Source organism: Humulus lupulus, chromosome 3 (assembly GCF_963169125.1).
Source record: "Humulus lupulus chromosome 3, drHumLupu1.1, whole genome shotgun sequence".
In the NCBI taxonomy this organism is placed as follows: Eukaryota; Viridiplantae; Streptophyta; class Magnoliopsida; order Rosales; family Cannabaceae; genus Humulus; species Humulus lupulus.
In genome coordinates, this window is record NC_084795.1 from 72,519,791 (window position 1) to 72,543,885 (window position 24,095).

Below are 24,095 nucleotides of genomic sequence, written 5' to 3' on the forward strand. Positions count from 1 at the left end.
AAGTTTGTCTTAGAGTAAGAGTGATGTCAAAGCTCTAATCATGAATTTTAGTTTTTAATAATATTCATTGATTTTTTATTCCTAACTAGCAAATTGATTATATTCACGCTTAATTTTATGATTATTGTTTTAGTCTTGTATAGATGGCCCCTAAATAGGTGTAATGCCTTAATTTCTCATAGATTACCGAGAACACAACGTTGGGTCATAATCGTAAATATTGCTCTTTTATTTAATAAAAAACTTAAAAAATAAATACATGGATCCATGGTTTTTACAAAAAATAAAATACTTGTCCTTAACATAAAAATGAGGAATATTTAAATAAAATTTAAAATAAACATTCTTTAATAAAAATTGGCCCGCTTGATCTTGCTCGACTATATGGTCCCCACGAATACATCACGAAGCTCTTAGTCCCCACTCGCCAATTGTCTTTCTATCTTTAATTGCCTGAAATGTCAATATCATAAGGAGTGAGCTTCTAAGCCCAATAAGGAAAATACAAACAAAAGTTAGTCATATAATCAAACATAACATAAATTCACAAAAGTCATACAAACACAAACCTCTAGATCATATCATAACTTAAGTCATAAATTCTAAATCATAATCTAAGTCATAAATCATAAATCATACTCTAAGTCATAAGTCATAACTATAGGTCATAGGTCATAAATCATAATCATAACTATAATAACAAGTCAGATATAATAAAAAGATAAGTGTTTATACAGGGGTGGCAATTAAGCCTCGGACAAAAGCCCGTCATACACCGGACATAGGTCCGTCATAAAGTTTTGACAACCGAGCCTACCGGACATAGTCCGTCATACATCATTGGACACCTTAGGTCCAGACACACTTACCCATTTATTGTACCTAAAATGTTAGGTCATACAAACATAAACTAAGTCATAATACTAAACTATCTAATTTTCCTTACCAAAAATTGGAATATTGGAGACAAGAGCGGGATTGGAACTCCTAAAACCAAACATAAAGAAACCATAAATCCTCTAAAGAAAAGAAGATGAATGGAAAATCTAAACCATCAAGATAGTAACTTACCGAAAACCTTATGTTTCAAAGGTATTGAACACCTAACCAAAAGTCACTATTACAAGTTAGGATTTGAAGAAAAATGAAAGAATAATAGAAACTATAGTGAACTAAACCTGAAGATAATGAATACCTTGGATAGCTTAGAACCTCGATCTATACCTCAAACACCAAAAATCACACAAAAACTTACTTCCCAAGTGTTTATAAAAGCTTTAGATTTGAAAGCTTTAACCCCAAAAACCTAGTGTTTCTCTCTAGAACAATCTTAGCAGCTTGGAGGCTCTGAACTGTGCTTGAAGATGAATAAAATGGCTGAGTGAATCAAACGCGAGCTACGAGCAAATAGAACACCTTTCAGAAGTATCAATATCGTCACATGAATCGTATATGCATGAATGTGATCGACCAAAAAATCTGCGGTTCCTAATGGAATAGGTAACAAAGCAACTTTGCCACCCACAACCACTAAATCACCACCTCCCCAAGCAAATTGGTACTTGTTGTTGCACTAGGGGTTGTTGCGCTAGGTGCTAAAGTATGGGTGTTTTGTATCCATTGAGCAAAGACGGGTTGTGATTGTATAGCGGTATCTAAAAACATATCTTGGGGACGCCCTAAAGCGCTCATAGTATCATTATGAATATACAAACCAAAACTGTGAAAGCCTAAAAATATACATACCCAGTTGAGATGTGATATGATTGCATCGTGATGCCTAAGGACACGATCTAATAGATCATTGTATCGAGTGGTTGGATCATAGTCTCTTACCATAAATATGGCTGCATGCGTAGCAGCACCAACTATAAGAAATCCACCAATCCACATGTGATGTGTGAACAATGAAAGTTGTGTGCCATAGTCAGTGGCTAGATATGGATAAGGGGGCATCTAATACATATGATGAGCTACAACAATGGTTAAAGAGCCCAGCATAGCTAAGTTAAGAGATAATTGAGCATGCAATGACGTTGTTAGGATCTCATATAGGCCTTTATGGCCCTGGTCGGTAAATGGACCTTTATGAGCCTCTAAAATATCTTTTATGCCATGATCAATGCCCAAGTTGGTCCTATACATGTGACTCGCTACCAGAAAAAGAATTGCAATAGCTAAATGATGGTGAACAATATCGGTCAGCCAGAGACCCCCAGTTACTAGATCTAATCCTCCACGAAAAGTAAGAAATTCTGCATATTTTGACCAATTCAAGGTCAAAAATGGGGTTGCTCCCTCTGCAAAACTGGGATAAAGTTGAGCCAAAAGGTCACGATTCAAGATAAATTCATGAGGAATTGGAATCTCTTTAGGATCTACCCCAAGATTTAGAAATTGATTAATCGGTAAAGATACATGTACTTGATGTCCCGCCCAAGAAAGAGACCCAAGTCCAAGTAGTCCTGCTAAATGGTGATTCAACATAGATTCTACATCTTGGAACCAAGCCAATTTTGGAGCAGCTTTGTGATAATGGAACCAACCGGCAAAAAGCATTAAGGCTGCAAAAACCAATGCACCAATTGTTGTACAATAGAGTTGTAATTCACTAGTTATTCCAGATGCTCGCCAAAGTTGAAAAAAACCAGAGGTTATTTGTATTCCTCGAAAACCCCAGCATACATCACCATTCAATATTTCTTGACCCACTATCGGCCAAACCACCTGAGTGCTAGGTCCAATGTGAGTAGGATCGCTTAGCCATGCTTCATAATTGGAAAAACGAGCACCGTGGAAATACATACCACTCAGCTAAAGAAAAATGATGGAGAGTTGACCGAAATGGGCACTAAATACTTTTCGAGAGATCTCCTCCAAATCACTGGTATGGCTATCAAAATCGTGAGCATCGGTGTGTAGGTTCCAGATCCAAGTGGTAGTATCAAGCCCCTTAGCTATTGTTCTTGAGAAATGACCCGGTCTGGCCCATTCCTCGAAAGAAGTTTTATGGGATCCCTATCAACCAAAATTTTAACTTCTGGTTCTGGCGAACGAATAATCATTGAGTCCTCCTCTTTCCGGAAAACACATACAAAGAGACCCGCCAATAGTTAAGTAATTAGTGAACCTTTGAGAGATATTTAGACATTGTTTTTTATCTTCTATCTCCCATTTATCTATTTTCTTTAGTTATTCACTAGAGCAATTATAATCTGGAAGTCGATTTGGGGCAAGTGTTTGGATCTATTATGACATAGTCATGAGGCGCTTAACAGACCTTTTTAATCATATAAACTTTATTCTGGGTGTTGAATTGATGCCGATTTATTTTTGGGTAACCTAGTATATTCATATCTTAATTCGAAGTTCCTAAAAGTAGCTACTTTATGTTTTACTAAGAGACATCCCAGTATTGCTATTTAGTCATTCGGAGGTCTCTTTTATTTTTTTATTAGTTTTAATAGCAGAAAATAAATATATTCTCTATTTTATCTGTATATCGTTTATCCCTACGAAATACCAGACGAAAAAGAATGATTTTAGGAGGGATATAATGAAATTTTGTGATTGGTTCTTCCCATAGAAATGATCCTTTTATTTGATATTTATAGAGTTCAAGGAGTGAAACTAACTCCCATTTCAATGAATAAATAAATGATTAAAAATGAATAAATTTGAATTATCTGTTCAATAAATGCCCAAAACTCAGTCAAAAACGTTCAGGAATGAGTCAAGGTTGTTGAGGGTTGTTTTTAGTTTAGAATTCTTCAAAATTCAAAAATTGGCCACTTGAGTCGATATATCGCCTAGGGTAGGCGATATATTGCCTCTACCATGATATCGAGGGTCCGTGGTTTCATTCGTGCGAAGTCGATGCATTTTCTGTATCAATCATAGGCGATATATCGACTCCTATAGCTTTGATATATCGGCATAAGCTGATAATTCAAACACGTTTTTGCACATTTCAGGATAATTTGAAATTGATTAAAAACTACTTTTACTGAGTAAAACGTGATCCTAACAGATAATGGAAGGTTCTAGAGCTTCTAGATCTTTCTTTTAATAAAACTATTCATCAAAAATACTTAAATCCTTAATAAACATACATGTGACAAGTGTCACACTCTTAATTATTCTATCTACATCTTAGCTTAAAATAAATAATATTCTTATGACTATATTCATAAATCAAACCTTATGATAAAATTAATATTTCTAAACCATAGGCTAAACTTATAAAATCCATAACTATTTCCACGAGTTTCTAACTAAATCCCGGCTTGAACCAATATCCACTAAAATTAAAAATTCTACAGCTACCACTACTACTACTACTACTACTACTATCTAGCTAAGTAAAATTCCAAGATGCTACAATATGGTTTTTCTTTAGTCTACTATCATCTCAGAGTTTTTATTCACCTAATCATTTAAAATCTTGGGTTATTGGTGATAAATTGTAATTGAGAATAATGTCGAAGTTGATTTTAATTATGATTAGGAATATGACCTAGGTTAAATGAATTGCTTGTTCATAGATTTATTTCTTAGATCAACATATCTTCATTGAACTTAATGCTTTCATTGAATTAAATCTTTGGTGTTTGCCTTTAGGTTGTTTAGTGAATAGAATTAACTAAGAGTGTTTGCTTTAATTGATTATATTTGAATATTGGGGTAATGATGATTTCATGTTATCTACAGTTAGTAATTTGGTAGGGAATATGATTTAATGATGTTATTAATTGATTGAAGGATTGTTTAGTGGTAGCGAATGACCTATTAACTGCTCTAATCATCATATTTTTCATCAATTATTATTTTGTTATTGCTTTTTACTTTATCACGTCATAAAATCCTCTTTTCCTAAACTAGGTATTGAATTGAGTAATAAATTGAATTGATAGTCCTTGTGGGATTGACTCTTACTACCACTATACTAAAGTAGTTGGTATAATTTAGAATTAATAATTGTTAAATTTGGTATGGTATACAATATGCATTAATTACATATGTATCAACCATATATTCTATATGGAAATCTCTCATTAGGAATAAGATGGGAGATCTAGGGATGGAAATGGAGTTGTGATGAGGAATTCCCATTAGGGTTGGGGACCATTTTTTTTAAATGAAAAATAAATAGAACTATTAAACATAAAAATTCAAACAACATAATATAGATATGTATTAATAACAAAATTAAAACAATATAAATGTATGTATTTTATGAACACTCGAGTTCCACTCGAATAACTAGTGGTGACGGCAAGTGAAACATATTGTAAGCGTACCAAATTTAATTACGGGAATATACTCATTTGGTACCCTATGTTTTAAAGAAATGCAATGTTGGTACCATATGTTCTTTATAATGATCATTGGGTAGTGGTACTCTATATTCTTAATAATGGTCATTGGGTATCCTGTAATTTGAAAATCGGTATGAAATTTGTGCCCTGTTATCATGGGAATATGTTTATTTGGGTACCTATAATTTGTTGACTGAATTTGAGCCTAGGGTTCAACTTTGTATCAATTTTCAAATTATAGGGTACCCAATGATTTGTATTTACCATGTGAGACCCATTGGGATTTTTGTGCTTAATTATTGTTCTTATTACTAGATTTGTATAGGAACATGTCTAATTTAGTATGAGAACCCATAACATATAGGTTTGGAAAAATCATTTGTTCATTTGTAAATTTCTGATTGACAAAACTGGATTATTAATGCATTCATCTATGATATTGTATTGAATTTGCATTCTAGGGGAATTTGCTAGCTCATCACTCTTATCTTATTCAATTTTGTTATTTTATATTTATTTAATTTCTCCTTAGTATTTAGTTTAAATCAAACCATTACCCATCATCTTGTGACAGTCAGAATCCCGTGATTCGTAGGGGGAAAGACCGGGTAAAAGTTGTGCAAACCCACATCGCATGGGAAGGTCAAGTGTGATGATTCTGAGACTGTGTAGGTATGGGACTACACAATTGAAGAGGACTTAAATGGATTGATGGGTACTACCAATGCCAACATGATGCATCTTATTTTCAATAGCCCATCACTTAAGAACTCCAAAGTTAAGCGTGCTTGACCTAGAGTAGTCTCATGATGGGTGACCTTCTGTGAAGTTTTCCCAAGAAGCGTGCGAGTGAGGACAAAGCATGCTAGAAAGACACGTGTTGGTTTGCAGGGCCAATCGTCATTCCAGGAAACAACCATAGTGACGTGGGGCGCTACAAATGGTATCAGAGCCTTGACCTAGCCGGAAGTGTGGCCGACAGGGACATCGAACCCCTAAGGATGGGTGATTATGACAGTCAGAATCCCGTGATTCATAGGGGGAAAGACCAAGTAAAATTTGTGCAATCCCACATCTCCTGGAAGGTCAAGTATGATGATTCTGAGACTGTGTATGTATGGGACTACACAGTTGAAGAGTGCTTAAATGGATTGATGGGTACTACCTATGCCAACAAGATGCATCTTCTTTTCAATAGCCCATTATTAGGAACGAGTTTCCTAATACGCAGTGGAATGGTGGTGGGTTGGCCCAGTGTACAACAAAAAATTTTGTGACATATTTAAACTACCTTTAAATATGTGGATCCATTAATATACATACATTAATCATATGCAAGTTAGGAATAGAAATCATACCTCTTGAAGCCTAGCAAGTGTCCTTGCTATCTTTTCGTAATAAGAACGATCTTCTTATCCAAGCAGCTCTCAGGTACTCACACCAAGATCTTCCAGAATGTTCTCTACACCTCAAGAAGTGTGTGGGCACTTAGAGAATAAATGATAGTTTATTTGTGATTCTACTTGATGTAGTCAACACATGAGATCAAGACAATAGGCCTGAGAATTGGTTCTTTATCTTTTCAGGGAGATAAAAGTATCGTTTTATTTTTCACAGAGCGAAAGACTGAGTTGTCTGAGTTATCTGTATATTTTCTGATTAGTCATACTTAAAAGAAAATATTCAAATTTAAAATATAAATCTGTAACCAACTTACAATTTATCTTTTAATTAATTAATCATTTTATTAATGAAAATATCCAAGAACTGATTTTTGAATTATCCATTAATTAAATAAATAAATAAATAAAATTGAAAATCCTGTCCCTGAAAAAATTGCAGTGCACGCCACGCACAGTCCATGGACTGTGTGTGGTCGTATACCACCCTTATTTTTAGGAATATTTGATTTTTCTATTTTTATTTAATTATTTATTCAAACTATTTTGTCAGATAAAAATCTAACAACCTAATAACTAATTCAAATTTAAATTAAATACATTTTTAACTAATTATCAAATATAATTAATTATTTGAATAAATATCAATCTTTTAAATTCAAATCCAATTTCAACTTATTAGATTATTATCTCCCACTCAAATAAAGATATTTAATTCATTCTACCAATTAATTAAATCCAATATAATTTCGAAAATAAATATTTAATTTATTATAATTTTGAAAATTATAATTAATTATTTATTTAATTAAATTTCGAAATTAATTGAATTATTTAATATAATTTCAAAAATTATACAATAATTGAATATTAATTAATTTTGTTAATTACAACTAATTTGTAATTAATTAATTAATCACTATTATCATATAATTGCATATTTGGCCCGAAGAACAAATTTCTTCTTAAATATGTCTTTCAACTATTTTTCCCTTTATATCAACTCTTGCCTTGATTAGTGTTGATAAAGCCGCTGTGGGGACCTATGGACCTATAATTTCAAGCTCCAATAAATTTGAGATTGTTAATTAAACTCTTTAATTAAATAATCTTAATTTATTAATCTCATGATTATTCCACTATAAATATGATATTGCACTCTTGTAATTATAGACATTTCATTTACTGATTACTTTATAACCATAAAGCGTCCATTGATATAATCATTGCATACAAATTGACCCTCTAATAATGGTTCATAATTAATCGGGAATAAAATTACCATTTTACTCTTTTAATTATCTCTTGTTTCCTTAAGTACCATTGACTTTACTAGTGAAGGTTAATTCATAACTAAATTATGAATTTGAGCTCAATAACCTTTCAGTCCAAAAAGTCAACCCTTAAGAGAACCATTATTCAATCTCTTGCGAGAAGGCATAGATTCCATATCTGTATACTATGTCCCCAGCCATTTACATTAATGAGTTCCCAAAACAAAAGTTTCTAGCCTGATCATTCTGTCAGACCCTAACGATTGAATCAAAAAACTCATATAACATAAATAGGAGTTCATAGTAACTTCAGGATTAAGATCTATTTGTATATGATCATCAGTTGATATATTTAATTAATACTTTGAAACGGTATTTAACTAAGTATTAATAAACATATCTGGTCCAGTTCTATATATTCTCTAATATATAAAGTACATCCACTAAAGTGTCCTACTACACTAGTGATCCAGATATAGATCACATGTATTCATAATACTAGTGGACCGTACTTGCAGTAATTAATCTAAAGATTCCATAACTTTATTTTACTGCGAACTATTCAAGTTCATTTATCTCACACACAATCCTCTCGTACCAATACGTGTTTGAGATCACATATATGAACTTAGGAATTTTTCTGATATTTACATAATATTATCACAGAATAATATAGTCCATAAAATATATGCATAGCAAATTCAATTTATTTATTTATTTCATAAAACAATGTCTACAACATATGCTTTCAAGGCACAAATCCCAACACCCATCACTTGAGAACTCCAAAGTTAAGCGTGCTTGACCTGGAGTAGTCTCATGATGGGTGACCTTCTGGGAAGTTTTCTCAGGAAGCGTCCGAGTGAGGACAAAGCATCCTGGAAAGACTCGTGTTGGCTTGCAGGGCCAGTCGTCATTCTAGGAAGCAATCATAGTGACATGGGGCATTACACATCTTATCCAGAATGTTAAGTGTTGATTTTACCCAATTTTTTGCTAATTAAATCTATGTGAGAGACAATACTCACTTATCACTCTATTACTTATTTTGTGACTGTGTACACTTGCACATATTAATTTTACCACAACAGTACCATGAGTTTTAACAAAGTATATCTTTGGTATCCTATCTTCTTGACAATGATCATCAAGTACCTTATAATTTAAAAAACGGTATAAAATGACATCTTATGCTCTCGATAATAGTTATTGAGTATCATGTAACTTGAAAATCAGTATAAAATGGTATCATGTTATTCACGAGAATATACTCATTTGGTACCCTTTCCTTTGTTACTAAATTTGAGCTTAGGGTACCATTTTATTCTGATTTTGAAAATTCAGAGTATTGTATTAGTATTATTTGTAATAGAGGGTACCAAAGTTATACTTCGGTAAATCACAAGACACCAAATTAGTAAATTCCCAATAAAGGAAAAGGGCTCTTGGATTTTAAAATCAATAGAATAATGAACAAAATAACAAAGAAGAATTGGATAACATAAGATAGTTAAGGATTCATTTCCTACCACTAAATTCTCATTCAATCCATTACTGGTATTATTCTCTATTTTCTATCAAACTGTCAACCGTAGATAACACTAAATTTATGTCACAACATCTCTCTTATGCAAATTAATAAAAGATAAGTGCTATTACCTAACTATTTTCAATAAATAAATAACCTAAAGGAAAAGCACCAAATAATTAACCTAGTTAAAATATTAATTTCTATAGAGATAGATTGATCTAAGCAAAAAATTCAACAAGCATGATTTATCCAACTTAGATTATGTTTTTTGTATCACATTTAAAGAAAACTTTGACCTAATCTCTAATTATGAATTACCATAAACACATAAAATCTTAGACATAAACTGAATAGAAATCCTAAGATGAATGTCAACCCCTATTTAGTGGCCATCTAAACAAGATAAAAACAAGAATAATCCCAATTATCACATAAAAACATAATTAGTTTGTCTTTAAAGTAAATAGGAAACAAAAATCATTAATAATTGAAAGAAAGGGAAATTTGCGGTGAAACTACCTAAGGTTTTTGGTTTGTTACCCAACTTTTTCTTTTGGCAAAACTACCAAGGTCACAAAAACACTACTCACCGTAACACTATTAACTATGTGGAAGGGAAATTTGCAGCAAAACTACCTAAGGTTTTTGGTTTGTTACAATTAACTACTTAACCTTTATTTTATTTTATTTTTACGGCAAAACAACCCAAGGTCATTAAAACGTAGTTTCTGTAGCTACCCACCCTTAACATTGTTAACTTTTGCTAAAATGACACTATAACTTTACATGTCTCACATGTTTATTGGTCTATGTCATAATTATTTTTAAAAATTAGTAGATGATCTTAACTAATTAAAAAGAATTAAAACTACACAAAATTAAACCTAAAATGTAACTAATAATCTTAACTAATTAAAAAGGATTCTTAAAAAATCACAGGTAGAGATGGGTAATTAAGTCTTTTTAATTAGTAAAAAATATTTTAAAATTAGGTTTAATTTTGTAATAGTGACACTTGTACAGTGAAATAAACATGTGAGTTATGTACAATTACAATGTCATGTCAGTTAAAGTTTACAATGTTAAGGGTGAGTAGATACGAAAACTGTGTTTCACTGACCTTGGGTAGTTTTGTCGTAAAAATAAGACGTTGGATAATTAGTTGTAACATTAGGTATTTTCGCCGCAAATTTTCCTTCCACATCAAAAAAGTTAAAAGTGTTCAAGGTGGGTAGATATAGCAACTGTGTTTTTGTGACCTTGGGTAGTTTTGCTACTAACAAAAAAAGGTTGGGTAGTTAATTGTAACAAACCAAAAACCTTAAGTAGTTTCATCACAAATTTCCATTGAAAGAAATTATGTTAAGGCGTTAAAAACATCCCAAAAGTAAATAAAATCAAGCTAGACATAATTGAGCAATGAACACAAGAATTCATAGAGTAATTTAAGAAAGAGAAGAAGATGATAGAATTGAAGCACAATGTCTCTCTAAAATTCACTTTCTAGCCTTTTAAACACGTCGTAAGGTTGTGCCATTAGTTTTCTTAGATAGTCTTGTAAGAATGCCCTATTCTATTTACTTTGTAAAAACGTCGCTCAGTTCATATTTATTAGAAAATTACCATTTTAGGACAAAAGTTTAGTGAGGCCTTGTCAAATCATGCAATTTGGGGCCAATAGTATATAATAAAAATATAGTGTCTTTATGCAATCTTGAAAATAAAATAAAATATAAAGTCTCACTGTGATGTAACGAAAACATAAACCATAATATAAGAGTTCATAAACTTTCTTGGCGTTCAACTAGATCGTTAATCAATCATGGACACTCCGCGTCATACATGCCTAGACATCAAAACTTCCCACATCACAGTGTGCGCCAAGAAAAACCCTATTTTCTACCTGAATGGGGGAAAGTAAGGGGTGAGCTAAAATCCCAGTAAGGAAGTATAAACAAAATACAACAATTTACAAGAAACACAAAGCAATCTACGTACATATCGTAAACTCATGGCATATCGTAATAAATAATAACCATATCATAATCATATCATATTGATATCATGATCATAGGACTTCATAAACATAAGCATAATCATACATCGTGTGATCATGGCACCACAATTGTCTATGTCACATCATGAGGTGACTAGTAAAATCATAAACTGGTAAAACCTCCTCTATGAGGTAAACAGGAACTCTGGTCCTCGAATAACCTCGACGCGCTGCCCTATGAGTTACGTCGCATCCTTAGTAACTTTTTTGTTGTGTCGCATTCAGCACGCTAACAACCTACTATTTTTCATACAACATACAAGCAGATATACAAACAACTCTAATAAGTACCGAATTTGTTTGTTTTTCATTCATTATTCTTCTATAATTATGCACTTGATTATTTTTTTTATATATGTTTAATAAGTTTATTTTTTATTTTTAGGATTTTCAAGACATTTGGATGAAAACGAATGAATTTGGGATGTTTTACAAGCAATGGTTAAGCTTGGAATTATAAGTCTATAACTTCATACTTTATTTTAATACTTTTCCAACACTCTTTTAGAAATATTACTAGAAATAAACATTTTAGATATTTTTCTTATCTTTCTATACCATTTTGAATCATCTAATTCTGAGATATATCAAGGAAGTTATGGTTAAAATATCAGCAGTAGCTGCATCTAAAGAAAACCTAAAAAATGAAAAAATTACTACGGCCGCGGCTTGGGGGAAAAAATGCAGTGGCCGCAGCCATTAATGTCCCAGGTCGCGGGCGAAGCCCGATTTTCTGAAGAAAAAAAACATGTTCTAGTGGTCGCAAATGCCAAGAAACACTGGTCACGAGCGGTGATCGATTTTTTCCTTAATTTTTGAATTTTAAATGTATTTTTGAAAGGGATATTAAAGGGGTTAGGATTAACTTTTATAATAACTTTGGATTGTGAATTTTAGAGGCTAGAGCAGCAAAAGAGGAGAAAAGATATCAACAATAACATTCTTCAATCTAGTTTTTCTTTCTTTTCAAAACTCTTTTATTTTCACCGAATATTTATATTTACGAATATGAATGTGATTATGGAGTAGTTTTCTTTATAGTTGAGGGTTATTTCAAAACCCTAGACATGAGATCTTGAATGCATTGATGCATTTTATTTCTTCTATTCCCTTATATTAAATTGCTTCTATTTTTCTATTTTAATGTTATGAATCTTGTAAAATCTTGTTTAGATGGCCACTAATTACGGTTTTTCATTGTTCTACTATCATCTTAGGATTGATATTCACTTAAAAGTTTAGGAGTCTAAGTAGAGTGATAAATTACAATTAGGATATTGTGAAGGGTATTTTGATTGTGATGAAAAATAGAACCTAGGTTAAATGAACTGCATACTTAATAAATGTGTTGCCTAGATTAACCTATTTTCATAGAGTGTAATGCTTTTACTAGGTTAAATAGATCGCATGCTTAATGGGTTTATTGCTTGGTAAAAATGATTAATTAAGAGCGCCTAGCTTTAATTAAGTATAATAGGGAAACTGGGATAATTGACTGCTTAAGTGTTATCTGCGGGGTCAATAGTTTAATTGGGGATATGGACTATTATTCGTCATTGTTGATAAATTGATTGTCGAAGGTGGAGAGTAATTCTTGACAGTTTCTTTAATATCATTCTATCCTTAGTTATTTAATCTTTGATCTTTATTTCAGTTTTTAAAACTAAAATCCCTTTCTAATTTCAGTTTAGTTCTTATTTTGAATTTGATCATAGTCCTTGTTGGTTCGATCCTTATTTACCGCTATACTAAAGTAGCTGGTATAAGTGAATAAAAAAATATATTTAAATTTTATATTCATATGACACCCATCAAATTTTTGGCACCGTTGTCGGGGATTATTTTATTTAATTTTTTATTCATATTTTTTTTCCTTTTTACTAACTTGGTTTATTAGTTGTTGTTTATGTTTTCAAGACTTGCATAGAACTTGATTTGAGGCATGGGAATGTACTATCAACATTGTTATGTTCCTCAGATGAATATATATGACCCTTATTCTAACAATTACAATTCACAATGGGAGGAATATTCTAATACTTTCTATGGTGGAAATCAATATGTTGAGCCGAAGTACTACTCTCAATCAGAATATAATGAGTTCGCGCCACAATATTCAGATCCATCAATTGGAGATCTCATCAATGCAATGAATGCCAACAATCTCCAAGTTCAACAGATGGCAGAGCAGGCTTATGGGCTTTTTCCTCAACAACCTCCTACAAGAATGTCACAAGATCAGGAACCATCCATTTCAGATATGCTAAAAGCCTTTGTGGCTTCAACTATACAGACCCAAGTTATTCTTCTGAGTACAGAAGCGTCCCTCAAGAATTTGGACAGTACTATGGGACAAATTTCTTTATCATTGAATAATATTGAGGTTGAGAATATTGGAGAATTACCCACAGAATTAGAGAGTAATCCAATAGAGAATGATGGTACCTTAACTCTTCAAAGTGGTCCGCAACTTGACACGCCACCTTATCCAGACATAACATTTGATCTAATTCCAACTCAAGAAGTCAACAATTCAACCCCAGAAGCATCTCCTCCACTGTAGATCGAAACTTTCACGTCAGTTGTTCCATCATCACAGAACATGCTACACAAACCAACTGTCAGATCGTATGTCCCTATTCCTCCTTTTTCGAGCAGATTGACAAAATTTAAGAATGAGGAGGAAAATAAGGTGATCCTTAAAATCAATATTTCGCTCCTTAAAACCATTAAGCAAGTACCACCATATGCTAAGCTTCCTAAGGAGTTGTCCACAAATAAAAGGAAACTGAAGGGTGATAAAAAGATAAGTGTGGGGGTGGATATCTCTGTTGTTCTTCAAAGGAAGTTGCCACCCAAATGTCAAGACCTTGGGATGTTTATAAATCCATACACTATCAGTAAAAGCATATTTGATCATTGTATGATAGATTTAGGAGCATCTATTAATGTTATATCTTATTCTATTTTAGCTTCTTTAAATTTAGGATTATTAAAAGAAACTAGTGTTATTATTCAAGTGGCTGATCGCACTAATGTTTATCCCCTAATGGTAGTTGATGATGTTTTGGTGCAGGTTCAATTTGGTAGGCCATTCCTACTAATTACAAGTACAAAAATTGATGTCAAAGTATGGGTACTTACAATAGATTTTGATGGTGAAGTTATATAATTTGATATATTAAATTCAATTGATAAGTACAAGAGGAAGAATGTTCTGTTAAATGACACACCATAACAATTATGACCACATCATTCAGTCGAGTTAAACAAAGCAAACTTGCGGGAGTTTTTCTTACCCTTATCTTTTTTATTTTTCATTGACTTTTTTATTTAGTATATTCCTTGAGGACAATGCTTAAATTAAGTGTGGGGGAAGAGAAAACTTCTTGTTTTATTTTTATTTATCACTTCTTTAGTTGTTATTTGTGTTTGTATTGTTTAGTTGTTTTTAGTTTTTTTTAGGATGTCATAAGCATGGTTATGTTGAAAGGTGTCTATCAATGATAAAACTTCTGATTGAGATGAGACTACTCCTAGGAAATTGATGAATTCTGCATGAATTGTGTGCTTAACTCTTGTGTGGTCATTACTTAAGCTTGATCATAGATTTTTAAACATAATGTCTGTACTATTAGATTTACCTTTTCACTATTGTTTGGAGATATTTATGCATGATATTACTTATATATAGTCTCAACCACTCTATAAATCATTGATTAATTGTTTGAGGAAAATCCTAAGTACACATGACTAGGAAGATGTTTAGGGCATGTTCTTTGGATCGTTTGCGCCTTTCAAGCTTACCTATGAAATTGAATATCCTAGTTTCCCATTTTTGAGTCATGATGACTAATCTTTTTATTTTATAAGCCAATATCTAAACCTTTGTAGCTTGAAAATTTTATATTTTTCTGTGACCCATTATACCATAGTTTTATATGATTGTTTAATTTGGTTGGTTGGGTTATGGATTGTAAGTCTAAAATTTCACACTTGATTTTGATCATTTTCCACTACTCTTTTGGAAATATACCTAGAAATAAAAGTATTAGAATTTTTTCTTATCTTTCCATATCTTTTAGAATTGTCCAATTCCGAGCTATATCGAGGAAATTGTGGTTAAAATATCATCAGTAACTACATTTGAAGAAAACTTAAAAAATGGAAAAATTACTATGGTCGCGGCCAGCCTTATTCCAGGCTGCGGCCTGGGGGATAGAATGCAGTAGCCGCGGCCAGAAATGTCCCAAGCCGTGGCTAGAACTTGATTTTCTAGAAGAAAACATGTTCTAGTGGCCGCAGCCGCAAAGAAACACTAGCCGCGGCTGTCGATCAATTTTTTCCTTAATTTTTGAAATTTAAATGTATTTTTGAAGGGCTATTAAAGGGGTTAGGGTTAACTTTTACAACAACTTTGGATTGCAAATTTTAGAGGCTAGAGCAACAGAGGAGGAGAAAAGACATCAACAATAACATTATTCGATCTAGTTTTTATTTCTTCTCAAAACTCTTTTATTTTCATTGAATATTTATGTTTATGAATATGAATGTGATTATGGAGTAGTTTTCTTTATAGTTGAGGGTTATTTCAAAACCCTAGACATGAGATCTTGAATGCATTGATGAATTTTATTTCTTCTATTCCCTTATATTAAATTGCTTCTATTTTTCTATTTGAATGTTATGAATCTTGTAAAATCTTGTTTAGATGGCCACTAATTAGTGTTTTGCATTTTTCTACTGTCATCTTAGGATTGCTATTCACCTAATAGTTTAGGATTCTAAGTAGAGTGATAAATTACAATTAGGATATTGTGATGGGTATTTTGATTGTGATGAAAAATAGAACCTAGGTTAAATGAATTGCATGCTTAATGAATTTGTTGCCTAGATTGACCTATTTCCATAGAGTGTAATGCTTTTACTAGGTTAAATAGATCACATGCTTAATGTGTTTATTGCTCGGTAAAAAAAAGTTAATTAAGAGCGCTTAACTTTAATTAAGTATAATAAGGAAACAGGGATAATTGACTGCTTAAGTGTTATCTGCAGGGTTAATAGTTTAGTTGGGAATAGGGATTTATTCTTCATTGTTGATAGATTGATTGTCGAAGGTGGAGATTAATTCTTGACTATTTCTTTAATATCGTTCTATCCTTAGTTATCTAATCTTCGATCTTTATTTCATTTTATGTTTTTAGTTTTTAAAACTAAAATCCCTTTCTAATTTAAGTTTAGTTCTTATTTTGAATACTAATTTGATCATAGTCCTCGTGGGTTCGACCTTTATTTAACGATATATTGAAGTAGCTGGTATAAATGAATAAAAAATATATATTTAAATTTGATACAGCATGCGACACCCATCAAACTCATATCATAACATAGTAGTTCATATTTTTCATAACACAATGGCTTACCATAGCTCATACTTTTCGTAACATAATTCACAGAAAATTCTAGCTAACTTCCTTACCTCAAGTCCATGCAAAAATAAAGTGCGGGGTACTTCACAACAAGCCTAGAATCACAATCAAACGTTCGTCTTAAACTCGTGTAAGATTACACGTGCAAAACATACATACCCCACGTGTGCATGGGACATGCACATGTTGCATCACACTATAAACATTCAGTAATTTTACATAAAATCATAAAAGAATAATCTCAAGTCTAGTAGTGAATACTCAATGTTTGCAAAGCACGAATCATGCACTTAATCAAATGGCGTGTATTTGAACATAAAACTTAGCTTACATGTAACATGCATATGTGGGACGGTTCTTAAAAATGCACTTTGAAGTTGGTAGATTTTAGTCCTTTTATTTCTTATTAAATTAATAAGATTTAGCAAACAAGCATATTTTACGAACTTGATTTGTACTGCGACACTACATTAAAAATAATAAAGTTTTACTCAAAATTTTATTACCAAGAGTTCTTTTATTTTAGTTGTTATTTTACCAAATTTTAATTCCTTTTATTATTTTAAATGAAAATAAAATATAGTAACCATTTTCTATTTCTGTTTTCTCAAAAAATAATTATTTAACAAAATTTATTTAATATTGAATAATTAAGCACTCACTCACTTTAACAAGTAGATAATAAAATAATTAATAATTTAACTTTTTAAAAATAGTGATATCTCAAGCTCATCATATTTTTCATAATAATTTTGGAAAAATCTCATTTATACTCTTTTTTTCTCAAATAAAATTTCTTAATCCAAAAATATAATGCTATATAACTAATTATTTTTCAAATAAAAATTGCATTATTATTAAATGAGATAATACATATTTAAAGTATAGAAAAACACATTTCTCATGTATACAGTGTAAGGCTTAAATTATTTGAGCATATACTTTATATCTTCTATTTAAAAGAAACTTTCTTTCAAGAAGCTAAAAATTCCAGCAAGCATTTTGTTACATAAAATTTTAATAATTAGATTTGTAAGCATAAAAAAATTGTAGTTTCTTTCACAAACGTTTTTAAAAAAATCTGCATGCATTTGATTGAAGAAAATACATTATTAAGGTGTGGAAAATCATATTTTACTAACATTAACACAAACATAAACAAAAATTCAGCAAGCATGATTTACTTAAATATGCTCTTAATCATGTTTAACCATTAACCTGTCATGCTTTCATAATTTTTATGCATTTCAAAATTTAATTAGCATGCACCAATAATTAAACAATTTATATACAATAAAATCCAAGAACCATGCCTTGGTCGAAACCCTATATACACCTCCACTCCAAACTTTTCACTTTGACCACCCAAAACCATAAGCATGCTTGTCAATACTCTAAAGAAAACAACAACAAGATCTAAAACATGTACTTCCAAAAATCACACCATCTCTCAAATCAAATTCAACAAGCCTTTAATTAAACATATCATAGCAACACAAATAATAAATAAAATAAAATAAAGACTAAGCATAAACACATGTTGGCCAAAATCCATATGCATCAGTATCCCCATTCTATTTCTTCAATCTCATATGTGGTGCATTCAACATTTTTCTAACTGAAATACCAACATCAAAAGGCATAGGAAATTCTCTTTACAACAATAAACAACCTCTAAACCAAAAATCAACAAACAATGTTAGAAAACTACAAACAAAAATTAAAACTTCAAAACAACATAGACAATATTCTATAGTGAATTTCAAAGAACTTGAAACAATAATAAAATAAAGAAAAGGGCTAGAGGTTCCATTACCTCTTTGGTAGAGATCAAGACTCAAGAAATAGAAAGATGATGATCACCCTCTTGGCACTCCTAGGGTTTTCGAAACCACAATAAGAAAGAAAAGAAACAACAAGATGCTCTTAGATTCAAGAAGAAGAAGAAACTAGAAATCACCATGAATCAAAAACTTACCATAGGGATTTTGAAACCCTACTTCCCCTCTTCTTCCTTCTTCTTTTCTTTCTCTACTCCTTTCTTCTCTTCTCTCTCTTCCGTGCACTCTCCTCCCCTCTTTCTCTCTCTATGCACGACAGTCACTAGGGGGATCTCAAGGTTCACACCTTGCTAAATAGAAAACCTAGACACTAATTATTATGCAAAAGAAAAAAAATCCTATATTTAATTTTCCTCAATTTTAGTCTAGGATTAAATGGGAAATATTATGACAACTCAAGAGATAAGTCAACAAAAAAATGAGGAAAGTCATCTCACTCTCTCTCTTTATCTCTATCTCTATCTCTTGGATGACACACACACACACTCTCTTCCTCTCTCTCTTCCTTCAGCTAGCATACACACACACACATTATTAACTCCTCAAAATTCTACTTACCCAAATTAGCCCAAGACAACCCATTAGAAAAATCAAATCTCATATTTCCCTACCATTATTTAATTTCTTAAATTTAGAATAAAAAAAGATTGACCTAGGATTAAAAAGGTAAACGCTCTCCTCCTTTTTCCTCCCTCTCACGCCATTCATTCCCTCTCTCTTCTTCTTTTGGTTTTTCCATTACTTCCCTTTTTTTTAATAAAGAAATACTAAATCATACATGAAAGAATAATCTAGAATATTGCATGGGACAAATCATTGCATGCTCACCATGCAATCATGCACATGAACACACACAAGTACTAGGGTGCATCTTTATTAACCATGCACCTTGGTGCACACAACCAAATCTCAAGAACTCACATTTACATTTAATTAAGTAAATTAATTAACAAATAAAATCACACATTTGCTACCAAACAATTTTGAATACAATTAACACTTAACAATTATAAATTCAAATAAAGCACAAAATTAAATCAATTAAAAAAAATGGTGCGCTACAATATACCCTCCTTAATAGGAATTTCGTCCTGAAATTCTTTCTTACCAAATAACTCAGGGTATCTTTCTCTCATGTCTTCCTCCAGCTCCTATGTCACTTCTCTTTCCGTACTATTCTTCCACAAGACCTTAACTAATGGAATCCTTTTGGATCTCAGTTCCTTGACTCCTTCTTCGATGATACGCTCTGGATGTTCATCGTAACTCGGATCATGCTTCAGTTGTAACGGTTCATAACTCAAAACATGAGTGGGATCTGACACGTACTTACGTAACATCGAGATATGAAAGATGTTATGTGTTTCGGCTAGTGCTGGGGGCAGTGCTAAACGGTACACAACTTGCCCAACTCTGTCCAAAATCTCAAATGGACATATAAATCTCAAGCTAAATTTCCCTTTCTTCCCAAAACGCATATCACCCTTCATTGGGGAGACTCTTAAGAACACAAACTCGCCAAATGAAAACTCGATGTTGCTTCTCTTAAGGTCTGCGTAGCTCGTTTGCCTACTTTGAGGAGTAAGCATCCTTTGGTGAATTTTCTTAATCCCCTCACTATCTTCCCTAACTGCCTCAGGGCCTAAAATTTGCTTCTCCCCAACCTCATCTTAGTGCAAGGGATATCTACACTTGCACCCATAATGCATCTCATAGAGAGCCATCACAATAGTTTACTGATAAATATTGCTATAGGAGAACTCGATCAGGGGTAAGTATCGGCTCCAAGACTCCGAAAATCCCAAGCACAACTTATCAACATATCTTCTAAAATCTAAATGGTCCTCTCAGACTGCCTATCAGTTTTGGGGTGAAAAGCGGTACTAAATTTCAACCGTGTTACCATTGCCTTCTATAATCCCTTCCAAAAGTTCGATGTGAATACTCACCATGTATCTGAGATAATCGGCTATGGAATTTCATGAAGTCTCACTATCTCGCTAACATACAATTCTGTGTCCTGGTCCGCTAAATAGGTGGTCTTAACCGGTAGAAAATGGGTAGACTTAGTGAGCATGTCTACTATTACCCAAGCAGAATCATGTTGTTTTGTGACCCTGGGTAACCCTTCCACAAAATCCATCATTATGTTTTCCCACTTCCATTCAGGAACGTAAAGTGGTTGAAGTAGCTCTACTAGCCTTTAGTGTTCTGCTTTCACTTGTTGACATGTCAAACATCTGGCAACAAACTCAACAACATCTTTCTTTATTCCAGGCCACCAATACAATCCTTTAAGGTCTTGGTACATCTTAGTCGACCTTAGATATAAGGAATAAGGTGTTGTATGCGCCTCTTTCATAATTCTTGCCTTAATCTCATCATTGGTAGGCACGTAGATCCTATCCTTGTATCGCACCAATCCTCCTTTATACATGACGAAGTCACCGCTACCACTTTCTTGTACCAAAGCCTCTTGTTTCTTTAGGGCTCCATCTACCTTCTGCCTTCTCTAATATGTTCCAATAGGGATGACTGTAGAGTGAGGTTTGCTAGGCCTCCTATTACTAACTCAATACCAACGTTAATAATTTATTTATGCAAATGTGCCTCTATTGTATTCAGAGCTAAGACACTTCCATGTCCTCGCCTGCTCAATGCATCAGCCACCATATTGGTCTTGCCTAGGTGGTATAGAATTTTGCAATCATAGTCCTTTACTAATTCTAATCACATATGTTGTCCCATATTCATCTCTTTTTGGGTGAAGAAGTACTTCAGACTTTTATAATTGGTGTTATCTCACACTTACCTCCATAAAGGTGGTGCCTCCATATTTTCAGTGCGAACACTACTGCTGCTAGTTCAAGATCATGGGTGGGGTATCTCTGCTCATAGTCCTTGAGCTGTCTCGAGGCGTAGGCTATCACTTTCCCATTATGCGTCAACACACACCCCAAGCCATTCTTAGAGGCATCACAATACACCACAAACTTCCCTCCCTCTGTGGGAACACAAAGGATCAGTGCAGAGATCAACTTATCCTTCATAGTCTGAAAACTCTCTTTACACATCTTTGTCCATGTGAACTTTTGGTATTTGCAAGTTGGATTGGTCAAGGGTGTGGCAATCTTAGAGAAACCATCAACAAACTTTCGATAGTAGCCCGTTAACCCTAAGAAGCTTCAAACCTTTGAGACATTCTTGGGTTGAGGCCAGTCTCTAATGGCCTCGATCTTTCCTGGATCCACTGCTATTACATTCTTGGACATTATATTCCCTAGGAAGGTCACTTGTTCCAACCAAAATTCAAATTTAGAGAACTTAGCGTAGAGTTGGTGCTCTCGTATTCTATTGAGCGTCAACCTCAAGTGCTCCTCATGCTCCTCCTTAGTCTTTGAGTAGATAAGGATATTGTCTATAAATACCACTACAAATTTATCCAGACAGTCTTTAAACACTTTTTTCATCATGTCCATGAATGTCGTTGGGGCATTGGTGAGTCCAAAAGACATCACTAATAACTCATAGTGCCCGTAGCAGGTTCTGAATGTTTTTTTAGGAATATCTCCCTCCTTCACCTTTAGCTGATGGTACCCAGATCACAGATCAATCTTTGAAAACACAGCTGCCCCATGCAGTTGGTCAAAGAGGTCATCTATCCTAAGCAAAAGATATTTGTTATTAATCGTGACCTTATTGAGTTCTCGGTAATCGATGCACATTCTCATACTTCTATCTTTCTTTTTTACAAACAAAACTAGTGCTCCCCATGGCGAATGACTAGGTCGTTTGAACCCCTTGTCCAACAATTCTTGTAGTTGGGTTTTAAGTTCTTTAAACTCTATAGGTTCCATTCGGTAGGGTGCCTTGGATATTGGTGTTGTTTCTGGTGCAAGTTTGATCACAAATTCGATTTCTCTGTCTCGGGGTAAACCTTGTAATTCCTCGGGAAACACCTTCGGGAACTCACAAACAATGTAAGCATCTTCTGGTTTCAACTTAGTCTCTCTAGACTTATCCACAACATTTTCCAAAAATGTTGTACACCCGTGTTGCATCATATTCTGAGCTTCTAATGCAAATATGATAGGGGTGCAAAATCTCGTCACCTCTCCCTTAAAAGAAAAGAGTTCTCCTTCCTCAGGTCTGAACTTTACTGTCTTTCTTCAACACTCTATCATTGCTCCATATTTGGCAAACCAATCCATGCCAATAACATCATAACCTGGTATATGTCTACCTCTATGAGGATTGTTGAGCACTCTCTGCCCTCAAAAACTATGGAAGCTGACTGTAACCACCTAGTTGATGACATAATGTCTCATGATGGTAACATGGTACTAAAACTATGCTCAAACAATTTACAAGGCAATCCCAGTTTATCAATTACATTAATAGCAACATAAGAGTGAGTCGCTCCAGAATCGATGAGGATTCTACATATTATACTAGAAAGAGGAAGCTGACCTGTGACAACAGTATTACTATTGCTACTTCCTTTCGAGTCAAAGCAAAGACTCTGGCTGGCACTAGATTGCCATTGTTGCCTTGCCCTGCTCTTGCTCTCCATTGTGGGCAATCCTTCTTCAGATGACCTGCCTGACCATTCTTGTAACACTTGTTGGTGCCTACTTGACAGTCTCCTAGATGTTGCCATGAGTATTTAGGATAACTAGGGTACTCAACTTTGTGGTTCTGCTAGTTTCCATAGTTATGTCCATTGTTGTTACTGTTATGGTTGTTGTGGTGGTTACGGTTGTAATGATTATTGCCATTCGAGGCCGGAGGTCTAGGACTCTTGTCATTGCCACTGCTCTGTCCCTCATGGGCCTTCCTCTTATTGCCCTCATGGAAGCCCTTATTTCTGTTGTCCTCCCTTCTTGCAGCACTATCCTTCCATATGTGGTCCTCTAAGTATTTTGCATCAAGAGCTTTATCCATAATATCAGTGTAACTAACCACCTCAGCACTGGTCATCTTCACATCCCTCACAATCATGGGATTTATTCCTCTCACAAACCTTCGGACTCGCATGGCCTCAGTTGGTACTATTTCGGGTGCAAACCTTGCCAACCTATCAAATTTATGGGCATATTCAGTGAAAGAAAGGCTTCCCTGAACAAGGGTCACAAATTCATCAACCCTAGTTGCCAGTACAACTACACTGTAATACTTTTTGCTAAACACTTGCACAAAATCTTCCCAGGTCATAATGTTTAGGTCACGGGTCTACTTCACCACAT

At 33.4% G+C, this 24,095-nt stretch overlaps 1 protein-coding gene and 1 pseudogene across 1 annotated transcript; one reads left to right on the forward strand and one right to left on the reverse strand.

Annotated features, from left to right (window-relative positions):
* Nucleotides 1-402: 402 nt before the first annotated feature.
* Nucleotides 403-3,076, reverse strand: LOC133824361 (photosystem I P700 chlorophyll a apoprotein A1-like; annotated as a pseudogene).
* A 10,445-nt stretch (nucleotides 3,077-13,521) lies between these two features.
* LOC133824362 (uncharacterized) lies at nucleotides 13,522-14,751 on the forward strand. The gene is made up of 2 exons (XM_062257244.1): nucleotides 13,522-14,138; nucleotides 14,238-14,751. The coding sequence occupies exons 1-2, from the start codon at nucleotides 13,522-13,524 to the stop codon at nucleotides 14,749-14,751; spliced, it is 1,131 nt and encodes a 376-aa protein (XP_062113228.1).
* Nucleotides 14,752-24,095: the final 9,344 nt, after the last annotated feature.